Consider the following 27145-nt stretch of genomic DNA (forward strand, 5'->3'; position numbering starts at 1 on the left):
ATTGGTCATATTATTATCCATGCACATTCTTCACTGATTCTATTAATACAATTCATAATTTATTTTTTATAGATCGTTCATTGTTAGAGGTATACGTAATTATCAAAACAAAGATTCTAATATTGGCATTTGCAAACAACAAAAAAAGCTGTTTATTGTATCACCTAATGTAATTAAAAGTACACTGTGTTATATACATTTCTCCAAGTACACAATCACTTATAATTTCTAGGCATAATGTATATAATATTTACACTGTTTTTTATTAAGTTATTACTAGATTTACTTTACTACATTATGATTATATCTTATGTTTGAATGATCCGCAAACTGTTGCGCGTCTACGCAATAGTGAGATAGCAGTTATATAAAACAGTCCCTCGTCAAAACCAATAAAGATCATAAAGAATAATAAATTTAACAAAATTATACTTTGTTATCGTAATGTTATATAATTAAAAGTTAATTACCACACAATATATCGAATGATAAAATACTATTGCCAGCCTTCGTACTTAACAGCTTCAATGTTATACATTCACAATGATAGCAATGGTAATGTGTACATGGTTTACTTGTATTTGTCCCATTATTTCCATATAAACTGGAAAAATCAAATTCTACAAATGTTTTCTCTTTCTTTTTTTAAGTTCTTTGAATGCACTTGTGCTCTATTTAATTAAGAAATGAACGTTGTTTTATTGATTCATTCATATGTATAAATGTTTATGAATCGATAACTTTTTGTGAATCGTTGTGCGAATACTACAGAAATTTGCAGAAAAGTAATCGCAACAACGGAAGATTTGATCATTAACACTAGTATTATTTAGAACTCACTTAAAAAATTCACTTCACTCATTTGTATGAGTTTCTTGTTGATCTGATTGTAGTTCACCTTCCATTCTTGCTTGTCGTTCTGCCGCTGCTCTCGCTTGTCTTCCAGCACTAGAACGAAGATTTTTTCGTTCTGGAGGAGGTTCTACATTTAATCGTTTTCCACTTCGTGCTTTTTTCCCTTTAGTACCTTTATTATCTTCTTCCATTTCTGATGATAGCTTCGATGAGTCACTTTTAATATTAGTAGTACTTTGTGATGCAATTGCATCTTCTAAAACCGTTGTTATCGATGTTGTAGATGTAGGTGTAGTTATAGACAGTGGTGTGGGTGTAGATATAGGTGTAGATGTAGGCGTAGATGTAGGCGTACATGTAGGCGTTGGTGTACGTGTAGGTGTAGATGTAGGTGTGGCAGTAGGTGCAACTGCAACTGTAACTGTAGTTGAAATATTTGTTACTGCAGCAGTTATTTCATCTATTTCTTTCTTATTAGTATTCAAAGATATTTCATTATATGCATTAATTTCTTCTACAGAACTTTGTTTAATTGTTGTATTTGATGAACGTGTTCCTTGTTCTTCAATTGTCGTTATATCTGAAGTTACAGTGGTTGTTACGGCAGTTGTTGCAGGTCGTGTGTTAACTTCAATTTCAATTCTTGGCTTTTTATTAACAGGTTCAAGAGTTACCTCAAGCATACTTGATGTTTGTTGCTCTGAACTTTGATTATGATCATTACGACTTCTTTTGTCATTCAATCGTTGTTGATCTTCTAGATTTCTTGTTAAAAGTTCTGCACTAGTTCTACTTAAATGTTCTAGAGCTTCTTTCATTTCTTGTTCCTTATTTTTCCTTTCAGTACGTCTTTCAGAAAGATCTGCCACATCATTCTGTTCCACAGTTTCCCGTTTTTCTGGTTCTAGTCTACGTCTTTCTTCATTATGTAAAGTCATATCCGTATACTGCTGCAATGTTATTGTAGGATCAATAGTATATCTAGATTTCTTCTCTGCATCTTTTCGTTTAGTCGTTGATTCGGTAATTGTATCACGTTGCCTCGAATTATTCGTAGAAGATGCAGATTTACGAATTGTTGAGGCACTCGAAGTGGATGGATTTAATAACCCACATTGGGCAAGACTTTCATAGGCCGATGATACTCCACCCGGTTGCATTGAAAATGGATTTAAACCACCCAAACCCAATGGTGTGTACAAAAGACTGGGATTTGGGAAAAAGAAGGGAAATGGTGTCGTTGTTGATATTGTAGACGATGCTGATGAAGTTGAAGGCACCGAAGATTTACTTGTAGGAGGGTCCAATTTACTACGAGATGATTTACTAGCACTAGTAATATTAGTTGAACCTGTGTTCTTGCTACTGACAGAACTAACAACAGGATTGGTCTCAGCTGTTGTACTAGTTGCTGTTGCACCCAATGCAGCTTCCATACCTGCTAAAGATGGTAAACCAAGACCAGCAAGATTTGCGAATAAAGAATTTGTTAAACTCATATTACTTAAGTTACTGAGATTGCCCAGTCCGCTTAATGCACCCAAATTAGGTAAACCACCAAATGGCATTAAAAGAGGATTATTCTTCGGATCAAAATTGCCAAGAGAAAGACCAGACAAAAGAGAATTATTTAAATTACCGAGCGAAGGAAAGTTTAAACCTGAAGCCATTGATGTAGCTGCTAAATTAGCTTGATTTGCAGATTGTTGACTAGTAGGACTTGGCATCATAGGTGGTCTTCCTGGGCTCTTGCCCTTATTAACATAACTTCTATCATTTCCGGATAATCTTTTTTGTAAATCGTGTGGGAGATTTCCACGTTCTTTTACCAATTCAGCCCATTTTGGATCAACATCAAACATTGGATTTTCAATCAACCACTGACCTAATCGTTTTAATTGCGGTGCTTTACTACCCGTAACCTAAAATAAATATAAATATAAAAATATATATATATATATTCATATTATATAATATAAAATATATACATATATAATATAAAATGAAATAATAATAATAATGTATAAATAAAAAAAAGTATTTAAACCTTTTTGCCTGTTAATCTATTAATCACAGCAACATTTTCTTCACCAGTCAATTTTTTCCAATCTAATAAAGATGGATCAACACGTGGTCGTCGTCGTCTAGGTGCATTTAAATATTCTGCACCTAATTGTTCAGACATAGCAGTTTGTTCAGCTAACCATTTATTTACTTTAGCTTCATGAGAATATGATCCAATTTTAGAAGAATATTCAGCAACTTTATTAATATCCGCGATCATTGCTTCATAACTTTTCTTATGAGTACTTGTTGAAGATGAATGGGTTGAATTGAAATTTGGTTGTTGTTGCTGCTGCTGCTGCTGCTGTTGTTGTTGCTGTTGAGATTGTTGTTGATGTTGTTGCTGTTTTTTAAATTCTCGATTTTGTTGATCTGCTTGAACAAGTAAAGCAGAAAAGCTATCTTTATGTGAATGTAAAGATGGAGGTGGCAATCCAGAAGTAGAATTTGAAGAAGGTGCTCGTGAAGAAGGAATTGAAGTCACAGTAATGGAAAATGGTTTTTGAGTACTTGTTGGAGGATTTGGAAGCCCTATTGGCGCTGAAGTTGGAGTAACAGTTACATTTGGTGTAATTGTACTTTTTTTACTATGTTCAGGATAGTGACTACTTTGTTGTTCTTTTGCTGCACTTAATCCTAGTACAATTTCATCAAGTTTTCTCCGTTTTTTCTCTTTTCCAATTATTGGTTCATCTGTAGGCTAATAATAAAATAAATTTTTAGTTGTTATTCATAAATATATGACATAATATTGTTTATATAAATAATTAAATAAATAATTTCTACTTATACATACACAATTCTTTCTTTTCATTAATTTGTCTAACATACTATCTAATTTCCCTTTATTACTACTAATTTGTTTATTTTTATTTGGCATTGAAAAGTCTTGAACCTCATTCATAATATCTTTATTATTATCCGTGTTTGTTTTTGGATATCTAAAATTTAAACATTATTTAAATAAACAATTAAATATACACATAATACTAATTAAATGAAAAATTAAATCACCCAGCAGATAAATCTATAGGAGTTAAAGTACTAGAAGTTCCAGGAATTACAGTAGGTTTTCCAGGAACTGTATATTTTAAATCAAAAGGTATATTTGGTGTTCGTGTTTGTTGATGCGCTGGAGGTGGTTGAACCGGTGTTGAACGTCTCGATTCTTCTGACTGTGACTCATCATTTATTTCCCATGTATTAGATCCAGACAATACAGCAGGTTTACTTAAAGTTGCAGGTGATTGCGTAACTGTATGGTTACTACTGTTCAATAATGCATGAAGTTTAGCTAAAATAAAAAAATAATATTAATAAACTTTTTTTTGCTTTTCTAAGAATCTAATATAATCAAAATAAATTATAATAGAATAGAATAGAATAATAAAAGTATATTTATAAATTGAATTATTATTATATAATTTTTACCTCTTTCAGTTTCTACATCAATTGCAATATGTCTTTTACGTTTTTTAGATTGCGAAATATTATTTCCACTTGTTGTATTACGTGATATTCCATGATCTGTAGTAATAGTTATCACTTCTGAACATTCTTTTTCACTTGAAGTTACATCTGATTCATCACCAGCGCTAAAATTTATAGATACAGGCCATTCTTTATGCTCAATTGCATGTACAATATGCATCAAACGAGCTTCAATTGCATGTTCCTAAAAAATTTTAACAAAGAAAAAAATATTACATATTAGCAATATGATAAAATGATATAAATAAATGTATTTTGTGTAAAATAGTATAAACTTGCTTATACAAGCTACATTGTGAATTTTCTTTATATTATGAATGAATTTTCTTTTTTGAATATTTTAAATTATCATACATATTATATAATTTTTTTTAGTTTTAATATATTTATAAATATATACATTTATAAAATATTTATATAATTTAATAATTTTGATATAATATGTTTTATAATTCAAAAAATCATTATAAACATAAAAATATTATGAAAATATTATGAGATTCATTTTACCTTTGGCCATTTAATAGCATTATTACTATTATGTGATAGCAGTTGTACAACCGTCGGTTCATTATAATCTACTGCTTTGTCACGGAGAACAAACGTATCAATTTGAGTTAATCGTGACAATGGTTGAATAACTTCCAAATCGGGAAACATTGCTTTAAGTTCTGCTGCTTGAACATTACACTTATCTTCAAGTTTGCATACTTTTGCTTTATCTTTGCATGTATCTATTATTTTACTTTCTTGTATTTCTATTTCTTCTTTAACAATTGGAACATCTATCTTTACATTAGCTTTATCACTTTCTGATGTAGTATTTTCATTATTTTCAATCGATTTTTCTACTATTTCTATAGAATCTTTTTGTTCTAAACTTTTTTCATTTATTTCTTGAATTTGAGACTCTTTTGGTTTTTCTTCTTGAATATCCTTATCAGTTTCTGTTGAAATTTCTTTTTCTTTATTTTGATTCTCTTTTTCTATTTTTACCGATATCGTTTCTTCGATATTCGTTGTTACATTACTTATTTTTCCTTCATCTGTTTTATTAATTCCTGTTATTTGATCAGTTTTAAAAATTTCACCTTTTATTGATTCTATCACTACTTCATTTTTTTCTTCACTTTTTATTTTCGTAATGTATTCCTTATCTGATGGCACATTTCTTGCAACAGTTGTAATAGTTAGTGCATTACTAATAGGTTTTTCTTCATTTTTATTTTCAGCTTTTATAATAGTTAATTCTACTTGACTTTTTTCTAAATCCATGTGTTCTGATCGTTTATCTATAATATTTATATCTTTATCTTTCTTTGCACCTACTTTTTCAATTTTTAAAGTACCTTCACCTTTTTCCAATTTTACAAGTATTTCATCTTTATCAAATTTTAATATATCTTCTCTATTTTCAATTTTAATTGCTTTTTCAGATTTATCTGCAACTTTAGATGTTTGAATATTACTGTATATATTTTTATTTAAGAGTTTATGAAATGAAAAATCAGGATCATTTAAAATAGTTATATCAGTTCTTCCTAAACCATGTTTCGCTGCTCCAAGTAATAATTCTTTATCGTGTTTTCCAGGTTGCCACCAATCAGGTGTATCACCTGATGGTTGACACAATGAAAGTCGTTCTTCCAAATGTGGATGAGATAAAATTTCTTCGCGAATTTTGCTTAGAAGATCCACTCGATCTAATATTTGTCGTGCTTTTGCAGGACTAAGATGATCAACAGGAACGTCTGAAAAATCTGAGATATGTATATCACATTTAGTATTTTAATATATATATTAAATATCAAATAATATATTGTATATTTTCAAACAAAAATATACAATATATTAAAATTGAAATTTTGATTATAATAATCATAATGAATTTTTAATTATATACAAATATAATTATAAACATACCATCTTCGTCATTCAATTTTGCATTACATACTTTTTTACACATTGCTCTAAAAGACATGTAATAATCTGTAAGATCATTATCAGTTTTTTTATCAAATCTGGCTATACTCTTAAATTTAGTCCAATCATATTGAGCTTTCTTTCTATCATAATTAACACCATATGTTGATACAACTCGTAAAAATTCACTTTCTTCACGACGTGACCATTTAGTCTTTTGTTCTTCAATACGAGTTCGTTCTCTTTCTTTTATCATAGCTTCCATTTTTTCTCTTCTTTCCATTTTCTATATAAAATAAAAGAAAAAGGAATAATATAATATGTTAAACTTTTTTTCTTATCATTAAATAATTATTATTACTCTTTATTAGATAATTATTATTTTTTAAATATGATAACTTACCAAAAGATACATAGCAAGTTGCTGTAAATCCCATCCTTGCATATTTAGAGGTGGTTCATTTATTGAAGTAGCATGATTTACAGTTGTATCACTTTCTATTCCTGATTTTGATTTTTGTAATATTTTTACATCCTCCTTCTTTACACTACGCTGATAAGAAGAAATTACTCGACGTAAACGAGTATTAAGATCAACCACAGAAGGCCAAGTTTTTTCATCATCTAATAAGCCATCATTTCCTTCATGACTACTACTAGGTTCAGGTCCAGGTGTATCTGCCTTATTAGGTAAAGCAGGTGAATCACTAGGTGTTTCTCGATTAAATTTATCAGAATCTTTCGAATCTTTTATCATTCCAAGAGATTCAGCATCTTCGATATCATTCTCTAAACTAGTATCATCTCTGCTGCTACTGCTGAAATTTTTAAATATTTTAAATTAAACTTAATTTTATTTTATATATTTTATTGTAATATATTTTTAATTTTAACACAACAATATTTGTAATATATATTTAATTGTATAAACATACATATACTTAACCAATCATAAATGTAATAATTATTTTGAAGCTATAATTTAAAGTTGTACAATATTAAAAAAAAAAATTTCCATGTTTACCATTTTAAAATGTTGCACTAAAAAATTACATTATAAATAAAAATTATTAAATATATATAATATATTTGATTGCTTATAAGAAACACTTAAAGATCATTGCATATTGGTATATTATATGCATCATCCTTCTCCACTGTAAATAAAAGCTAGTAGAAAGTAATATTTTAAAACAGTAAAAATACAAAATTCCTTCACTGTTAAAATATGAATAAAAGTATAAATAAAATGAAAAGGAAAATTTATACTAATTCTAGCAGAGGCATTATCTTAAGCAAATTTAAACAACATGCAAGCCATATATGTTAGAATAAAACAGCAGTGGCACATAGATATAAAAAAAAAGATATAAAAAGAGTAATTACTTACTTATTTTGTGTGGTCTGAGTCTGGGAAGGGGGAGGGCAGCTTGTAATGAAAGAAAGCGCGGGATCAATCCTCATCTGGTCGTAATTCTCGTAGCCGTGTTTGTAGCAGCCAACTATTAAGGATTTGTCTGCTTGAGAGTCCCACCATTTCGCTGGTCGTTCCGTCAACTGTGGAGGGTTTATCCGCAACGCACTGTAGGGCGGTTTCATTTACAATTTGCCAATTTATGTGTGCCAATTGTTTAGATATTAAAAGTTTTTTAATAAATTTTAAAAAATAACAAATTACAATATTTATATTATTAAATAAATTAAAGAAAAGAGGCATATTAAATAATATTTAAAGAATTATTATTCATATATTTTTCTTATCCCTTTTGTTTTTATTTAAGTATAAACATAAATAAACTTTAAACTTCCTGTACTATTTGCCCCTTTAATACAGTGCACTGCTTTATAGCTGTTTCTTACCATGAAATTGTTGAGTTGACCATCTTTGACCATAGTAAGCCGTACAAAGTGTTCACAGTAATTTAAAAATTGTGTATATATTCATATACATGTTTATAAAATAGGACGGGAAAATTTTATATTAGTAATATAGGATCAGCGATTAATAGCTATTTATAAAGTAAACAAAATTTACAAAGTAAACATGGTTTAGCTCTATGAGCATTCCTCATACAATTACAGCTCCCAGAAATAAACAAATACATTGCACATGCAACTATAAAGCACCGTATAAGCATGTAAATAAGTGCATAATAGTCTATGATAGTAGTAGAGTGTAAAAAATAATAAAGGTTTAAAAATAAATATATATGTATATATGTACATACATATATATACATATGTGTGTATATATATATATATATATATACATGCGTTTACGCGCAGATGTATATATATATATGTGTGTATGTGTATATATATATATATATATACACATATTATATATATATATATATAGGTATGTATATATATACACATATATAAAATCACTAACCTGACATGAACTCCATCAGATATATGCTGAACTAAATCTCCAATAATCTCGTGTTTGATATAATAAAGCATTCGGACACGTAACAGTACTCTGTACACAATACAAAAATTATTTACTATATTTTAATAAAACTAAACAATATATTCGAATATAAATATCTTTTTAAAAAAGACTTTATAATTTAAAAAATTGTTCAAATGTTACGTACTTATTTGCATGACGACTCAAGTGTTTTCTATAATTACTTTCAAGAAATATATCTCCATCATATTTTTCAGCATTACTCCAATGATTAGGATCATTTGGACCTCCATTGATCATTGATCCACGCGTTTCTCTACCTTCTCTGACTCGTCCTTTTTTCTTTTGTCTATTATTTCGTCCGCTAGTGTTAACACATACAGTTTTGATCTTTTCTCCATTTTCTACAGGTGTAATAAGATCACAAATAAAGTTACGAATTTTTTCATCGCCACGATAGTAACGAAGACAATAGAGTAAAATGACTCGTGCACAATCTTCTACATCAACTTCACGCCATCCTCGACGAAATTGGCTATGTTGAAGAATTTCTTCCCATCGACCCCATCCAAATGTAAGTAAGCCTCGTTCTACCTTAAAGCATTCGCTTCGTGCCCAACTTCCATATACTACTTCACCTTCTCGTGGAACATACTCGTCACAGAATTTCCGTGTCTTCTTACCAAATTTATCTCTTCGTTTCTTACCTTAATGATAAAGAAAATATTATTACATTTCATATTATAATCTTATGATATTGACATAAAATATAAATAAATTTGATTTTTCACAATATATAAATAATATAAATAAGAAATATAATAAAGAAATAAATAAAATCATAAATAAAACGCAAAAAAAAAATAAATTATAATAATAAATAAAAAACTTATTCATAGATATTAAACAATTCTCTTTATTAATCATATTAATAAATTCTTTTTATTATTAATTATATTAATTTATCAATTAATATAATAAAGCAAATTATAAGCAAACATTAAATAATAAAATTATTTAATCAACAAAACTATATTAAATTATCATTGTAATAATTTATATTATTTATATTTTATGAATGATTTTAATTTATAAATGTCATAAATTATGAAATATTGAAATATTTAACATGCATTACAAAATTTATATTACAATAAAAAGTTTTGTTATTACAATAAAAAACTAAAATATATATTATGCATAAATATAAAATAATATATACAGGATGAGATATATAACTGTAAATTCATTAATTCAATAAATAATAACTTAATTTTTGAATATATAATTCAATTAGAATTATATTGTACCATTAGAATTCTATCATTCCTATCATTCACTTATATTTTTTAAAATTTTCATTAATTTTTTAAATTGAAATCAAATTTGTTTTCATGAAAATTCTAAATAATATTTAAAAAAATCCAATAATTAAAATAAATATATAATTATCTATATTTAAAAAAAATTCTATCAATAAATATTATTAAATAAAAATATCTATTAAAATAAGCGAGTTTTATTCTAGAAAAACAATAAATAAAAAGAATAAAAAGATTATCATTCTTTAAATTTTTTTTTAAATAAATAAAATATAATAAACTCTTAACTTATTATAATATATAAAATCTATCTTTTTTATTATAGATTTTGCTGCATCCTGTATAATTTTAATTTAATTTTTAATATTAATAGAATAAAATAATAATAGAACAGAAAAATGCTATAAACATTGATATTTTGAATATTATTATAATACTAATATTAGAAATTATTTAACATTTATTAATATTTTAGATGCACATGCATGTGATTATGTGTAATAATTAAAAATAATAAAGAAAAAAAGATTTGAAAATTATTATGATTTTACTTAATATCTTATAAAATTATTTATATCAACATTACATTAAAAATAAAAATAATATAAAAAATTAATTTAATAATATATATAATAAAAATTGTGTTACGTTTTTACTTCAATTTATTGAAAAATAATTTTAATAAAAGAAAATTTTTTTATATTTTTTATATAATTATTGAAAATAAATCATATATTTATAATGATATATACAAAATAATCTTAGTATCTGTAATGTTTAATAATTTAAATATTTATATTTGTATGTGTATGTATATTTTAATATTATTACAATGTTCTACTATTTCTAAAAAAATTAAAAAATTTTTAAAAATATAAAAATAAGGGCGTATTGAATTATTTTACTAATTTTAATAAAATTTCTCTTTTTAAATATATAAAACAAGATATTTAAATATGACTCAATACCTTTGTAATTATAGCAGGACGTTAATCCATTCCATGTAATTTGATGAAGCTAAAAACGATATTTTGTTTTAACATGCATTAAGAATGAACATACCTCTACCTGTTAACCCACTACTTGTTTCATCGTCGCTATTATCATCAGAACTATCAAGATCTGACATGACAACAGATTCATCATGGCCATATCGTTTAATTTGCGTTCTTCGTCTTGGTTCTGATATTACTAACTCATCCTCTTCTTTTTTCTCTGTTGTATCAATCTCAGCTTTCTTTGCCCATTTCTTCCAAAAGTCTGGATCATCGATATTTATATCTGATCTATTAGATGAACATGCAAAGCTAGCTTTTGAAAATGTCGATCCTTTTTCTGCTTCTATTGTAATAATCTATAAAATTGAAATATAATTTAGCATCAATGAAAAAAATTAAAAAAAGTTTAAAATTTATTTATTATTTTAACTAATAAAACTAAATCTAATTTACTTGTGTTCTTCGTTCAAGTATCTGTTCTATATCTTCCTCACAAAATTTATCTCCAGCATTATCATCATCCATAATAGCACCATAAGCACCTTTTTTTAATAAATCTTCTATCTCCTTTTTGGTTAATTGCTTATTATTTGGATCTTTACCTCCTTGGCTTGTATTCATAGATTGTAGAATTGCTTTATCTAATCCAAGTTTCAAAGAAGCTTTATCAAACATTTCCCTTTCATAAGTATTTCGACAAAGTAATCGATATACTTTCACCATTTTCTGTTGACCAATTCTATGGCATCGAGCTTGAGCCTATATATAAATGTTTATTTTAATAAAAAAAAATGTTTAATTATAAATTCATTTGCAATTTAATAATAAATAAAATATTCTTGATTATTAAATAATTTTAATATTAAAATTATTCAAAAATTCACGAAAATTAAATAATTTTATTAAATTGAAATAAATTATTTTAAATAATATTAAATTCAAAACCTGTAAATCATTTTGTGGATTCCAATCACTATCATATATAATAACGGTATCTGCTGCTGTAAGATTAATTCCAAGACCCCCTGCTTTGGTACAAAGAAGAAATACAAATCTATCAGAATCAGGTTTACTATAACGATCAATTGCAGCTTGTCTTAAATTTCCTCGAATTCGACCATCAATTCTTTCATATGGATATCTAAATAAATAGTTTTAATAATAATACATGCAAATTTATTATTTATTCAGAACAATCTTTTAATAGAAAAAATTTTGAAATTAATATTTCTTGAAATAAATAAAAAAAAAAATTTATAGTAAGAAAGATATTTACAATAAAATACTAAAGATTAATAGCTTACTTTTTATATAATAAATAATCTTCCAAAAGATCTAAACATTTCACCATCTGACTGAATATTAATACTCTATGACCACTGGCTTTAAGTTTCGGTAATAATTTATCAATTAAAACCATTTTTCCAGAACTATTTACTAATGCATGATAATAAGCTTCTGAATCTTCTTTTTCACCAGTTTTATAATCCAATTGTATTTGATCTTCTGCACCATTAAGTAGGAATGGATGAATACAGCATTTTCTTAATTCCATCATTGTATTCATGAGATTTGGAATGTTAGCTGAAGTAGTTCCCTTTGCAAGAAAAGAAAAGTTTCTTTCAAGAATACCACGATAATATTTTTTTTGTATATTTGTTAATTCCACCTAAAAAATAGAAAATAAAACAATTTATTATGATATATTTATTAATATATTAATAAATATATTAATAAAAATATATTAATATATTATGATATATTATTATGATATATATTCTAATAAAAAAACAAACTAATTACCTCAACTACTGTTTCTTCTTTTGGAGCTAACGATTTCTCTACATCTTCTTTAAGTCGACGTAACATCATTGGTTTCAAAAGAAGTTGTAATTTATGGACTTCACTTTCACTACTCAAATTACCAAATTCTTTAAGGAATGCTTCACTACTAGAAAACTGTACTGGTTCCAAAAAGTTCAATAATGAAAAAAGTTCATTGACATTATTTTGTAAAGGTGTACCAGATAAAAGAACTCTATGTTCTAAATTTAATTGACGGAGACCTTCAAGTAATTTACAATTTCTATTTTTTAGTCTATGAGCTTCATCTATAACGCATAATCTCCAATTATATCCACGTAATTCATTAAAATCTGTTATAATTATTTCAAATGTAGTTATCAATACATTGAATTTGATTAAATCTTTAATTTGCTGTCCTTTTTCATTCTTATAGTAAACTTCATACTCTTGAAGCATAGTTCGACTTGCTGCACTGTAAGCAAAAGATTATATAGCAAAAAGGATTTTATATTCTCAAATATGAAACTATAAAAATTGAACTTACGATCCATGATATACTACAACATTCATATCCGTCCAACTTTCGAATTCACGTTGCCAATTTGGAATGGTTGAGAGCGGTGCTATTATTAAAAATGGTCCACGAATTCCATACTTATACACTGCATCCACAAATGTTAAGGATTGAATTGTTTTTCCTAAACCCATTTCATCCGCAAGAATACAATTATGTCCATTATACCAGGAAAAAAGCAACCAATTAAGACCTTCTAATTGATACGGTCGCAAACTATTATTATTTTTATAAATTGGTGATTCTTCTAATTTTACCCATGATGATGCATTTGGTTTCTTTTTTGGCTAAATAAAAAATTAATTATTACATAATAATTATTTAAATATAAGTATGCTATTATATAATATATAATATTATATAATATATTATACTTGTAATATATTACCTTCCATTGATCTTTAGGAGGTACTTTATTGAATTTTATAAATTGAGCTATCTTTTCTGGATCAACATCTTCTTCCAATTCCCAAGTGGAATCTTCATATTGAAGAGATCGCCATTTAACTAAATAATGTTTTAAAGTTTCTCCAGTTGTTGGATCAGTATGCGTTGCCTCATCAAGTACTCTATCCACTTCTACAAAATCTGGATTAAAGGGATCATCTTCAGTCTAAAAAAATAAAAAATATATATATATAATTATAATTATATAGTTATTAATATAATTAACAACAATTATATGTAATTATATATATATATAATTAATTTGTTATATAATATAATAATCAATTGTTATCAATTACTAATAATAAACTTATTAAAACATTTCAAATAAATTAGATAGTTAATAAAATGATAAAAATATTAAAACGAAAGTGAATTATATAATTATAAATTATATATATTATGAATTATTATATATTATGAATTAATAATTACATTTTCAAATATGTTAGTATTTTGTTGTTGTCTTTGTTTGAATCTCTTTAATTTTGCTTGAATTCGTTTATCACCCTTATATAACTCTTCTTCAGTTCTCCATTCACAATGCAAATATGAAAAATTTCTATATTTAACAAAATATTCTTCAACTTCTACTATTTGAGGTTTAATGTCTATTGTGGTGTTTTCTTGTTTCGATTCTATAACTTCATTTTTACTTTTATCTTTTGTATTATCATTAATATTTTTATCGTCAGAATCCTTAATATCATCTTCATCCTTATTTGTTTCAGATTCTTTTCTAGAATTTTCTTCTTTTGATTCATTTTCTTCTTCCTTTTTTATTTCCGATGAACTACTCTCATTTTTTTCATCAGATGTTTCACTTTTCATTTCTGGAAGTGTAGGTTTAATTTCTCTTTTTCCCATGCGAGAACATAAAATATGTTGCACAACCATAGAATCTTCATCTGTTGTATTCTATAATACACAAAAATTAATACTTTTTACAATTTTTTTATATATAAAAGTAAAAATATAGTATAATAAGAAATATAAATGAAAATATAAATAATATAAATAATAAAGATAAATAATAATTTCATAATACATACTATATATACAAAGTTAGGTTTATTAGGTCCAACTTCACCACCTTCACTATCCTTTTTAACAGAAACAGGTTTTGCAGTATTTGTACCCTCTACTTTTTTAGAAAGTTGAGAATCTTGAAGAGGTACATCGTCATCTGAAAATCTAAGCATTACATCGTCCACATATTTCTTACGATGCGTATTTCTTGCAGAACGTCTTTTATTATCATCTCCAGCTTCTGGTGATGGTGGAGGTGTCGCGGCTAATTCTTCGCCATCAGAATCAGGTGCAATTCGACTTTTTCGCTTTCTAAGATTTATTAATATATGATATATATTAATAAGATTTTGTAAAATAATGAAAATAAATGAAAACATTAAAAAAAAAAGTAAATAAAACATTGTATTATTTTTCAATATGCAATATTTTAAAATAACGTACTTTGAACTTCTAGGAGATTTTCCTAATGAAACTTTTCCAACTGATCTCTTACGAGCAGCAGCTTTTTTCTTATTAGGTGTAGCAGTTTCTGTAATTGTACCAGCATCTGAATTTTCTTCTTTTTTTTCATCTGTTGGACTATCTTCCGAGTCTCCTTTCTGTTTATTTTGATCTTTTGTTTCTGGTACTAATAGTTCAGTAGTTGAAGAATGTACTTGTTCTTGATCACTTTGAATGGACGGTTCAGATGATTTTGTATCTGATTCTTTAATAGCACTTGAATCAGAGACAGCAGTTTCTTCAGTTTCTTGTGCAATTTCATCATCAGCTGATTCAGAATGATTAGTTTTTCTGTAAAAATAAAAATGTTCAATGAAATAATTATTATTTTGTCAAAAAAAAATAAATAATACGAATTAAGAAATACTTATAAAATGACTCACTTTCTATTACGTTTTGTTGAATCTTTGTCTTTATTTCTCTTTCTTGGTGCTTTTGGAGATTTTGTTTCCTTTGGTGGTTTTGGTTCTTTTTTAACCTTTGGTTCTTTTGGCTCTTTTGGTTCTTTTGGTTCTTTTGGTTTACGTGGTTTTCTAGGAGGAGGTCGTGATTTTCTGCCTTTATTCCATTCTTCCTCTATATCACCAGAAGATGGTTTAATATCCTCAGAATCTGCAGCACTATCAACAACATTACTACTGTCTCCAGGAGTTACTTGATTGTCTGATAATGGTTGTTCTGGCTGCTGCTGAGTAATTGTTACAGGTGTAACAGCTTCTTTATCAGCCTTTTTTCTACTTTTTTTAGCTCTAGGTGTGCCTTTACTACGACCACGACCAGTAGTACTAGATACCTATTTATAATAAAAATTAAAAAAACAAGTTCATTAAACAAATTTTATTCAGATATGATAAATAAAATTAATATATGTTTTGTATAATAATAAAAATATAACAAAAATATATATAACATATGTAATAAAATCTAAAATATATTTAAATAATTTACCTGTGGACTATCAACAACAGTTGTTGTAAACATTGGACTTTGCAATATGCATTGTGGACCACCATTGCATTGATCATTAGTTTCATGTTGTTGTAAAGCTTGTAATTTTTCTTGGATAGAAACAATTTTTTCTTGATTTTCAGATGCTGGAGGCATACAATATAATTCTTGCAATTGCTGTTGTAATGCAGCTCTTTCTTGATGATGTGTTACTGGAGTACATGAAGTACCAAAGCTACCAGATGTAACTGCTGTTGATGTTGGATTTGGTGGCATATTATACATATTTGGCATAGTACTACCACTAATGATATCACCACTAGAGGGATATTGTTGAGCAGAACCCACTAATATTTCATTTGAATAAATATTATTTTTTTGAATATTTGTATAGTCTGTGAAATTTTGTTGCACTTGATGAGAAGTTTGTGAATTTGGCACTGATACTGCAGTTTGATGAGATGGCAATACTATATTATTACTTTGATTAACCGTAGATATCTGTTGTTGGTGTGTAGATGGAACTTGATTAGTTTGGTTTTGCAACTGAGAGCTTGAATTTTGTAAAGGAGCTTGTATCTGTGATATCTGAGATGAAACTAATGGAGTATTTTGTGGAATTACACTAACTTGTGAATTTATATGTGATTGAGATTGTTGTGTTGATTGAACTTGATTTATACAATTTGGAGCTTGTTGAGATGATGGGGATTGCAATTGAGATTGTGAAATTTGTGACTGTGATATTGAAGATTGTTGAGATTGAGTAACTGATACTTGTTGAGGAGTATTTATTTGTTGTAACTGTGATTGGGAAGGTGATTGTTGACTTGTTTGAGGTTGTTGTACTTGATTCATTTGTGATTGTGAAGATTGCAAAGTATGTTGAGATGATATTGGAGATTGCTGTGTTGATACTACTTGAGATTGATTTATATGAATTTGTTGTACTGATTGTTGTGGACAACTAATAGATTGTTGTTGATTATGCTGCTGCTGTTGTTGCGTCTGATTATTAATTGCAGGTTGTTGAGTCTGTAAAGTTGCACTATTATTAGTTGGACAATTTATTGAAGTCAGTTCTAAATGTTGATCATTTGGTTTCTTATCACATGTATTCTGATTCTCAATAGTAGAAACAGAAATCTGAATTTGATTTTGTGTTAATTGTTGTTGAGATAATGTTGAAATATTTGAACAATCAGCATTTCCATTTGTACTAGAAGCTGGTAAAGATTGTACAGTTTCTTGAGATATTTTTCCAGATGAATCCAAAGGTGAATTATTTTGTGAATTATTTTGTATCAAAGTATCAGTTTGTTGATTAAGCACATCTTGCTGTTGTTCTTGAACATTTTGATGTAATGTTTCATTCTCTGATTTTGAAGATTCAATTGTGTTATGAACAGAATCTGTAGAATCTCTAACTGTAGTTTCTGCAACACTATGAATAGTTTCAGTTCCAGTTACTGGAAATATTGATGAGTTTTGTTCAGATACTGGAGGTTGAGATTCTACTACATTTCTATCTTCATTCACATTTGGCCTTATTTGTTGTTGCTGCTGCTGTTGTTGTTGTTGTTGTTGATGTGACCACTGAGTTGGTATTGGCATTCTAGGACCTGTTATTGGTGACATAGAATTTTGTGCGGTAGATTGAGGTAAAACATTTGGTGCTTGTGAAATTGATGGACGTGTCTGAAATTGATTATAATCTTGATTTGAAACATTTGAATTTGATACAGTAACACCTGGAATCACCATTTGTTCCAGTGCTTGAAGAGTAGTTTGTTGTGATGTTGGATTCATTTGCATTGAAGTTGGAGGACAAGGTGATACAGACATTGTACCAGTTTGATTTGATTGTTGATGTGGCAGTTGAACATGTGGATGTGGAGATAATGTATTAGGTTTAGCTGGTGACATAATAGGTCTAGGAGACATTTGTTGCTGTACTGCTGGTGGTCGTGGTGACATTTGAGGTCTAGGTGACATTTGAGGTGACAATTGTGGAAAAGTTGCACGATATTGTGGACTTGTAGCATGTTTAGCTGTACCAAATTGTGTTGTTGGTCCAGAATGTTGAGGTTGATTAAACATTGAAGAAGTATGATGAGAATATTGAGAATCTATTTGTTGTTGCTGTTGTGTATTTGGATGTTGTGAATGTTGAGGATATTGTTGGGGATGAGAATGTGTTTGATGAGATGGATGATGGTGTGGCATTCTCTGTGGTTGTTGTTGAGGTTGTTGCTGCTGTTGTTGCTGTTGTTGATGGATAGCTGAGGCAAAACCTGGATATCCAGGAGATGTTTGATACATTGTAACTGAATTTCCTTGTTGATAATGTTGCTGTTGTCCAACCATATGTTGATAAACACTACCTGTTCCACCAGGTTGCATTGCTTGATGTGGTACACCTATATTTCCTATCATACTTTGCTGATTACTGAAGTGTTGTTGTTGTAATTTTTGATTCATCACTCCACTTTGATCTTGTTGATGAGAATATTGTGGAGGTATATGTTGTCGATAAGTGCCAGGTTGCGCCATTTGATTATAATGTCTCTGCATTTGTGGATAAGCACTTCCACTACCTGGCCAACCTTGCATACTTGGATCTATAGACATGTTTGCTCTAGTCATTGAATGCTGTTGTTCCATTGAATACATATTATCATTATAGTTAGGATATTGTCCTCCACTACCAGGATGAGGCCCTCTATGTTGTGGTGCCATATTTCGAGCTTGATTTTGAAATGCTCCTGGCACCATAGCACGCTGTGGTGCACCATTATCAAATGTACCAAGATTTTGATTAAACATGTTGCGTTGTGATGGATTTTGTAATTGATTAGAACTTCCAAAATCAGATCCACCAAACGAAGTTAATTTTTGAAGTGGAGATTCTTGAGATATATAAGATTGACTAATATAACTCCCTCCTCCATTAACACCAGGGTTTGGACCATCTCTAGATACTACCACAGAATTACTTGTGCCTGCAGGGTCAAAATGATCGTTCCCCCCGAGGTCAGGAAGAGCATCAAGCATCGAGCCACTAACATCTTCACCAAACAAATCGTACGAGTCCATGTCTATGCTGCAGGACTCTTCGCCTCTATCTTAGGCTTAAGAGAATATCTTATAGTCTCTCTTTTAGACATTAACGTGCCCATTGTTAATCCACGTCTTTTATGCCTGAAACAATGTTCATCAGAATTATATTGAATATTTAATTTCATAAAAACTTTAATGTTTAAACAATTTATTAATTTATTTATTTATTAATATGATAATTATATAATTTTTAATTTTAATTTCAAATATTAATGATGACAATAACAAATGCCAAAGGGAAAAAGCTATACGCTTATGGCTTAATTTCTCATAATCGCTATAACCTTTCCCCCTTGGAATATGTCCAAATATAATTTCTACAAAGAGGAAGATTAAACTTAAATAAAATATATTAATGTATAATACATAATGTATAATATATAAATTATATTTTCAAATATAAATGAAGAAAAAAAAATTCTAGAAAGATAATTCAAATTATCTATTAAAATATTAATATATCTTATATTTTATATGTTCAATTAAGTATATTTATAAATATTTATAATTATCTTTTTTATAAAAAAATATAATTTAATCAGATAAGCTAAATATCAAATATATATTTATATTTGTATTTTACAATATAAATTAAATTCAATAATTAATTTTTTATTTACATAAATTGCAAATTGCAAATCAATACATTTTAATTAGTATTTGCTATATACCATTTTATGAAATTTGTAATATCTTGTTGACTTATATTTAGAATAAAGTTTTTATTTATAATAATTAACATAAATTCATAATCATTGCAATTTAATATTTGTTATATTAATTTTTTAAATATATAAATCATTAAATTACATTTATAATTTTATTTATATGATTTTTAATATATACTTTATATATTATATGTATTTGTATGATCAAATATGATCAAATTAACATAACCTAACATTAAAGGAAAATAAAATAATTATAATTTAAATATAAAAAATTATAAAATATATAAAAATAAAATGTACAAAAAAAATTAAAAATAATTTTAACATAATTCAAAATTTAATAAAAATAATGGAACATAATTATTATATAAAAATGAAAGTAAAATAATTGTTATTTATCATTATAGTATAAATTTTAAAATTATAATTAAAATAAAAAATAAAAAATAAAATAAAATAATTAAAAAAAATAATTTAAAAAATTAATATAATTTATAAGAAAAAAATTTATTTAATTCTTTATTAAAAAATTTTAAAATTACTTAAAAAGGACTATAAAAATTTAAGTTTACTTTTAATCATTAGAGACATTAAAATAAACATTTTTTTAAAACCAACAATATGGTATTGTTGCATGTTAGTCAAATTATAGAACTAATATTTTTAAATGTCGATGAATACATATAAACATAAAATAAAAAAACAAATTAAAAAACACTTTACAAACCTGAAGTACTGACAGAGATACTAAAATATATAAAAAAAATTCTTACTATTATTAAAATATAAACTAAAATGCTCACATTAAGTATTATTACAAGGGTGAACAGAAGAAACCGTAAAATAGGTATAGAAAGTTCTCACACTTTTATTATAGGCGTCTTTTATTCTCAAAAATTTCTCTCTAAATCCATAGAATAAGCACACGAAGAGTAAAATACGACTATATTATAATCTTAAAAGCAATCGAACCGACTTTGTGAAAAAAAAGCACGGATCGTCGGAAAGTACGCCATTATCGTGAGAGATTTCCGTTTGGACTTCCAAGAGAACTCGTAGCGGCCACCGCGACGCTCGATATTCAAGCACCAAAGCGTCACTTCACTTCACACAATTCACTTTTCCTTTGTATATTTTGTATAAACGTGACCCAAAATTTATATTATTCAATAGATGTAGTTATATGTTCATGTTTTATCGAAAAACCACCCTTGTTTGCGCGCGCGTATACAAGAATTTCACCGACGGTGGCTGCGGCTGCGGCTGCGGCGCGAACCGTCGAGGTGCAAGCGTGTCTATAGGTCCGAATCATTCTACATATCTCTGCCCCCTCCCCTCTTTTTTCCTTCAGTACAGTTCACAACGAAGGACTACTCTTCTCTCTTATCCTACCCTATCCTATCCTGTGCTGTCCTGTACGATGGAGACCATTACACACACTAGTTAGAAATCGTAACATCTGTAGAAACTTATACAGCTACCTTTCACGTCATGCGCGCACACTCACTCACTGCACCACCTGGTGGCGCGCGCATCTCTCTTTGCTACTTAAAAACCTCTGTGCATGCACACGCGTATGTGATATATAAAAAAAAGAAATATATATTTAAATTAGATAAATTTTTAATTTATTATACTAAAAAAAATTATACTATAAAAAATAATAAAATTGATAATATATTAAAAAAATATAAATGTCTAACATTATCTAACATTATATATTATATAATATTATAATTATATTTTAATATCTTTTCAATTCATTATTAAAAAAAGAGAATATTAATGAAACAATGAAATAAATGAAAAAAAAAAAAACATGTATGACAAAAACATACATAAATTAGAATGTAAAATAATTAAATAACAGATCTTTTTTATGTTATAGTATTCTCGTAATAATTAAATATTAAACAATTAAATAATTATTATGTTTTGAATAATTTTTTTTTATTTTCATAAATAAAATATTATTTTTTAATAATTTCAAAATATTTATTATTTTTCCTATATTGTAAATTAAAATATTTATATAAATAAATAATAAAATTACCAGAAATTAATATAGATTAAAATTAAATTATAAAATTAAATATATATAGTGGACTTTAAAATAATAGAATTTGTCAACTAAAAAGAATAATCGTGATTTTACTTTAATTATGTTTATATAACAATTGAAATATGAACAATTCATAAAACAAATGAAAAATTAAATCAAAATATTTCAAATTCAAAATATTTAATAATTTTATTTAACTAATTTTATATATGTATAATTTATATTAAATCTAAAAATTGAATTTAAAAAAATCTAATATTAGTTATATAGTTATATATATGATTCTTATTGTAAATTATTAATGATAATCTTTTTAATTTTTTATTAAAAAAATCTTAATAAAATTATCATATAATATAAATATTTTTTCCTTTATTATAAATAAAATTCTAAAAACTCAGAAATATTTTGATATTATAAATTAATTTATAATTATAAAATATACAAAAATAAATTTTAAAAAATTCAATGAAAATTATAAATATTTTCAAAATTATATTTATAATTACATTTGAATAAATATAAATAAAATATATAAATTACATGCAGAATAAAATATAAATAAATAAAAAATATAATAATAAAATATATTTTTTTATTTTTTTATTTAAAAAATAATTATATTCTAAGTTCTTACAAAAAAAGAAAAACATCTATTTTTTTTTTACCTTTAAATATTAAATACAATAAAATTTACGCATTGTATACATGAATATATATATAACACTCTATATACGTCTATAGAGTTATGACTATCTAGCATATGAATACGTATAAGTATAATGTTGTACGAATATATATATATATATATATATTCATTGAATGAAACGGAAAACAATGAAGAAAAGAGATTGAACGCTGCAACCTTCCAAGAATTACACTCCTAGCACATAAAGTAAGTATTTGATATCATGGTAAAAACACACAACGCAATTGGCGGTAGTAAGGCGGAGTCCGAATTATACCACAAAGAGAACCAATCAGATTTTACCTTATAAAGTAGGATACCAGGGCAGGATATTTGATTAACCAATCCTGTATTTTAGGTATTAACTTGAATGCATAAGTATATATATTTTTAATAAATTACAATTTTATCTAATATCATATTATATTTAATTTTTTATCAATTTCATATAAATATAAATATAAATATGTATATGATAAAAAAATTCAAATTACAAATAACAAAGAAATGAAATTACAATCGATTAATAATGAATTTTATTATAGAATTTAATAATGAGTTAATACTATAGAAAAACAAATTCAGTAAAATTTTTAGTTTTTTATTTTTGTTTTTTAATATTAGTAATATATATATTTACAATATATTTATTTTTTACTTTTAATAAATTATGACAAATATCATAATTATTGATTTGTATCATTTTTAAAAATTAAAAATTGAAAAATTTAATAAAAAAAATCTTTTTAATATTTTGACCATGATATGTATTATTATTAAATTACTTATACTGGTAAAATATTATTATTGAAAAAATATAAAAGATATATGCTTATGCTTACCTTATAATGTATAAATAGAAAAATGATTTTTTAATTTCAAGATTATTATGTAAAAAAAAATTTGTTTCATTTTCAATTTCAAAAGAGTTTTAATTATATGATCAAATTATGAATTATTTAATATAAATTATAATTTAAGAAACTAATATAAGTATATTAAAAAGAAAAATTTCATATATAATCTGAATAATATTTAGTAATTATATATATAATTATACTATGTTGTATACTACATAATAATGTATGATTTGATTATTTTATTATTTTCTATTTTTACTTATATATTATAAGTAAATATTATATAAAATATAATCAAATTAATTATGATTTAAATTACATTTGTATATGTACAATTAAAATACAACTTATTATGAAATATAAAATACGAAATGAAATATTTTGAAATCATATTTTTTTTATAGTAAAAATAAAAAATAGCACTTATAAACAACTATAATATAAAACTTCAAAGAGATCAATGAAAAATATTTAAATATTAAAAAAATATTTTATTTTTATTTCGTATACTGAATATCTATGAAAATAATATAATATCGCAAAATTTTATCCTAGATTGAAGTGTCAAAATTAAGTTTCAATATTGTTAAATTAATGAAACGTATATGCAATTTATATAAACTTAGTAGAAGATCAACTATAAAAGATCAATTTTTAACAATAATTAAATAAAACTCACTGTAGCATACACGTTAATCCCATTCTTCTGGACATTCCATGTAAATCTACTGCACGAATGTTCACTTAATCGTTATCTTGGTGTCCATTTTGTTTGGTTAATTACTGAAGAGGCGTCAGTGCTGCCGTCGATTACGTTGACACAACATAATGGTTCTTCCGTGATTGGAGCACAGTATATGTCAAAAATTGCAATTTTTTAAATAGTTTTACAAATAATCACATAAATTTAAATTTTATAGCATCACTATGATAAATTAAAAAGAAATTTAAATCATTTTAATACTAATATATATTTCTATTTGTAATATTTCACATATTGACCGCTCCATCTTTTCAACGATAACCCAATTTCGTAAACGAATAGACAAGAAACGAAACGCTTTCTGCTTATAAACACACCGATGGTGTCGACACTTTACTCTGAGATATATCAAATTTGTAAATTTGTATAAAGCAATAATTTGATAAATTTGATTCATTCTTCAAAATTATAATATAATTTTATAATAAAAAAATTATATTATTTTTTAAAACACATTCTAAATTTTTATTAAAATATATCTAAAATTTATTTGTAATATTTCTATTTCTTATCAAATTTTTCCATTATAATGCAATAATATGATTTTCAATTATAATCGATCATATAATATAATATGTAATAATTTTATTTGTTTTTTTATATTAAGAATTAAGTTTTTGTAATAAATTTAGAATTTTACATATTTTTAATGTTTTATAAATACATGTTTTCATATTGAATAATATTAAATAATAAATTTGAATAATATTTTAACTTCTTATATTTTTCTTATACTTTCTAATAATTTTAATAGCGTAAAATATTAGAAAAATAAAGTTGTTAGAAATTAGACTTTATATGTATAAAATTATATATGAGTTTCCAATCTATAACTTTATATAAATTTATGTTGTACATGTAGCTTTGATAGTGTTATGTTTAAGTAATTTTTAAAGGTGTATTTTTCAACGAGAAAGTTCATTATAATCTTAAAGTGAACGATTAATAAATTGAAATTTTAATATTTAAATTATTATAAATTTGCAATATACAAAAAAAATAGTTTTATACAGTGATTGTATTACAAATAATAATTTAAATTTATTTTATGAAAAACGAATTTTGATATGTATGTATTTTACAGAAATTTATATTACGTATATCATTTATTTATTATTATATTTAAATATTTTTAAGTAAATAATAAATAAAAGTATATAAATAAGTATATAAAATTTTAATGAAATAAAAAAATTATAAAAAATTAAGAAGTAATAAAAAATTATTTCTATTTTATATTACTTCTATTCAGTCTTCATATTTTTTTTTAAAATAGAAATAATAAAATAGAATAAATATGTACTATGCGATATTATTTTGTTGCTTAAGAAAAAATTTATTTCTAGAAACAACATGTCCAGCACATCACAAAAACATAAAAACTTTGTGGCTGAACCAATGGGTGATAAACCTGTTACAGATCTTGCTGGAGTTGGAGAAGTTTTAGGACGTAGATTAGAAGCAGCTGGTTTTGATAAAGTATAATATATTTTTATTTAATTACATAATATAATTTAATATAATTTATACTTTAATATTTTTTTTTATTTATTATTTTTATTCATATTTATTGTGAAATAAATGTAAAATTTATAAAAATTTTTTTAAAATAAATTATTGAAAATATATAAAGATAATAAAACTTAATATAATTTATTTTAATCAATATTGAATAACTATTTTTTGTATAAATAAAAAAATAAGAAATTATAAAACACATTCATATTTATATGTAAACATAGAAATTAATATTAATATTTATTATTTATAGGCATATGTTGTTCTTGGACAATACTTGGTTTTAAAAAAGAATAGAGAATTATTTCAAGAATGGATGAAGGATGCATGTTCTGCCAATGCAAAACAGTCTAGTGATTGTTATCAGTGCCTCTCTGATTGGTGTGAAGAATTTTTGTAAAATAATTAAAATTTAATGTTAATATCATACAAAAATGAAACTTTTAATATAGCAAAGAATTTACTGTAATATTTTAATGTAAAATGTGAAAACTATTTCACTTTTGTGAATTTAAGATAATATTTTAGATAATTTCACTAATATAATGAAAGCAAGTATCTTAAAAGATATTTTAAAGTTCAATATAAAAAAAATATAACATGATATATCAGTTTATAATTTTATTTAACATTAAGTTATATTAACTGGCTAAATATTTTATTTTATGCATCAATCTTGCATTAATAATAATTTTTCATTATATTATATTTATTTTCTAATATTCATATATTTTCTGAAATTACATTCTACATTTTTATGTATAAAACTAAATGTCAATTCCGAATTTTTTATTTATAATACTAATGAAATTTTTATAATTCTTGTATAAAATTATAAGAAGTAAATAAGAAATTTAATTTTAAAATATATTTTTGGATATATATCTAATATCTAACATTTAATCTCTAAGTATTTTAATATATCACAAATATATAATATATTAAATATTAAATTTAATAATATGTTACATCTAATAAGATGAATATATTGTATTTTAATTAAAAGTAAGTGTTTATTGTACTATTTTTTGTAATGTTTTGTAACTTTTATATGCTTCTAATAAATGATTAATGTTAAATTTATTA

At 25.4% G+C, this 27145-nt stretch overlaps 2 protein-coding genes across 8 annotated transcripts; one reads left to right on the forward strand and one right to left on the reverse strand.

Moving 5' to 3' along the window:
* Positions 1-122: 122 nt before the first annotated feature.
* kis (chromodomain helicase DNA binding protein kismet) lies at positions 123-24844 on the reverse strand. 6 transcript variants are annotated; one of them, XM_086907568.1, is made up of 25 exons: positions 24458-24844; positions 16378-19578; positions 15813-16222; positions 15370-15720; positions 14949-15237; positions 14332-14814; positions 13838-14062; positions 13420-13736; positions 12873-13347; positions 12374-12738; positions 12015-12210; positions 11523-11828; positions 11134-11425; positions 8937-9456; positions 8729-8818; positions 7724-7915; positions 6737-7151; positions 6334-6619; positions 4921-6170; positions 4351-4594; positions 3934-4213; positions 3716-3860; positions 2903-3619; positions 841-2777; positions 123-604 (listed from the first exon to the last, which is right to left on the reverse strand). In XM_086907568.1, exons 2-24 carry the CDS (start codon positions 19471-19473, stop codon positions 855-857), a joined length of 12867 nt encoding a protein of 4288 aa, XP_086763694.1. In that variant the 5' UTR covers positions 19474-19578; positions 24458-24844; the 3' UTR covers positions 123-604; positions 841-854. The 6 variants fall into 6 exon arrangements, with proteins under 6 accessions (XP_086763694.1, XP_086763695.1, XP_086763696.1 ...); XM_086907569.1 differs by having other exon boundaries at positions 123-2777; positions 11140-11425; XM_086907570.1 differs by having other exon boundaries at positions 123-2777; positions 4921-6161.
* Positions 24543-27142, forward strand: baf (barrier to autointegration factor). 2 transcript variants are annotated; one of them, XM_086907579.1, is made up of 3 exons: positions 24543-24631; positions 25888-26020; positions 26313-27142. In XM_086907579.1, the coding sequence occupies exons 2-3, from the start codon at positions 25895-25897 to the stop codon at positions 26457-26459; spliced, it is 273 nt and encodes a 90-aa protein (XP_086763705.1). In that variant the 5' UTR covers positions 24543-24631; positions 25888-25894; the 3' UTR covers positions 26460-27142. The 2 variants fall into 2 exon arrangements, with proteins under 2 accessions (XP_086763705.1, XP_003695271.1); XM_003695223.4 differs by lacking the exon at positions 24543-24631 and adding an exon at positions 25370-25610.
* Positions 27143-27145: the final 3 nt, after the last annotated feature.

The sequence above is a fragment of the Apis florea genome, unplaced genomic scaffold (assembly GCF_048593485.1).
Source record: "Apis florea isolate Af1SG1 unplaced genomic scaffold, ASM4859348v1 contig_2897_pilon, whole genome shotgun sequence".
In the NCBI taxonomy this organism is placed as follows: Eukaryota; Metazoa; Arthropoda; class Insecta; order Hymenoptera; family Apidae; genus Apis; species Apis florea.

Bases quoted from the DNA above. Each gene is read 5' to 3' on its own strand.
- kis (XM_086907568.1), bottom strand. From the start codon at position 19,473: ATGGACTCGTACGATTTGTTTGGTGAAGATGTTAGTGGCTCGATGCTT. The intron at 15,238-15,369 runs GTACGTTATTTT...AATAAATCTTAG, and splicing joins AAATCTCCTAGAAGTTCAAA to AAAGCGAAAAAGTCGAATTG. The intron at 14,063-14,331 runs GTAATTATTAAT...TTATTTTTTTAG, and splicing joins ATACTAACATATTTGAAAAT to ACTGAAGATGATCCCTTTAA.
- baf (XM_086907579.1), top strand. From the start codon at position 25,895: ATGTCCAGCACATCACAAAAACATAAAAACTTTGTGGCTGAACCAATG. The intron at 26,021-26,312 runs GTATAATATATT...TATTATTTATAG, and splicing joins AAGCAGCTGGTTTTGATAAA to GCATATGTTGTTCTTGGACA.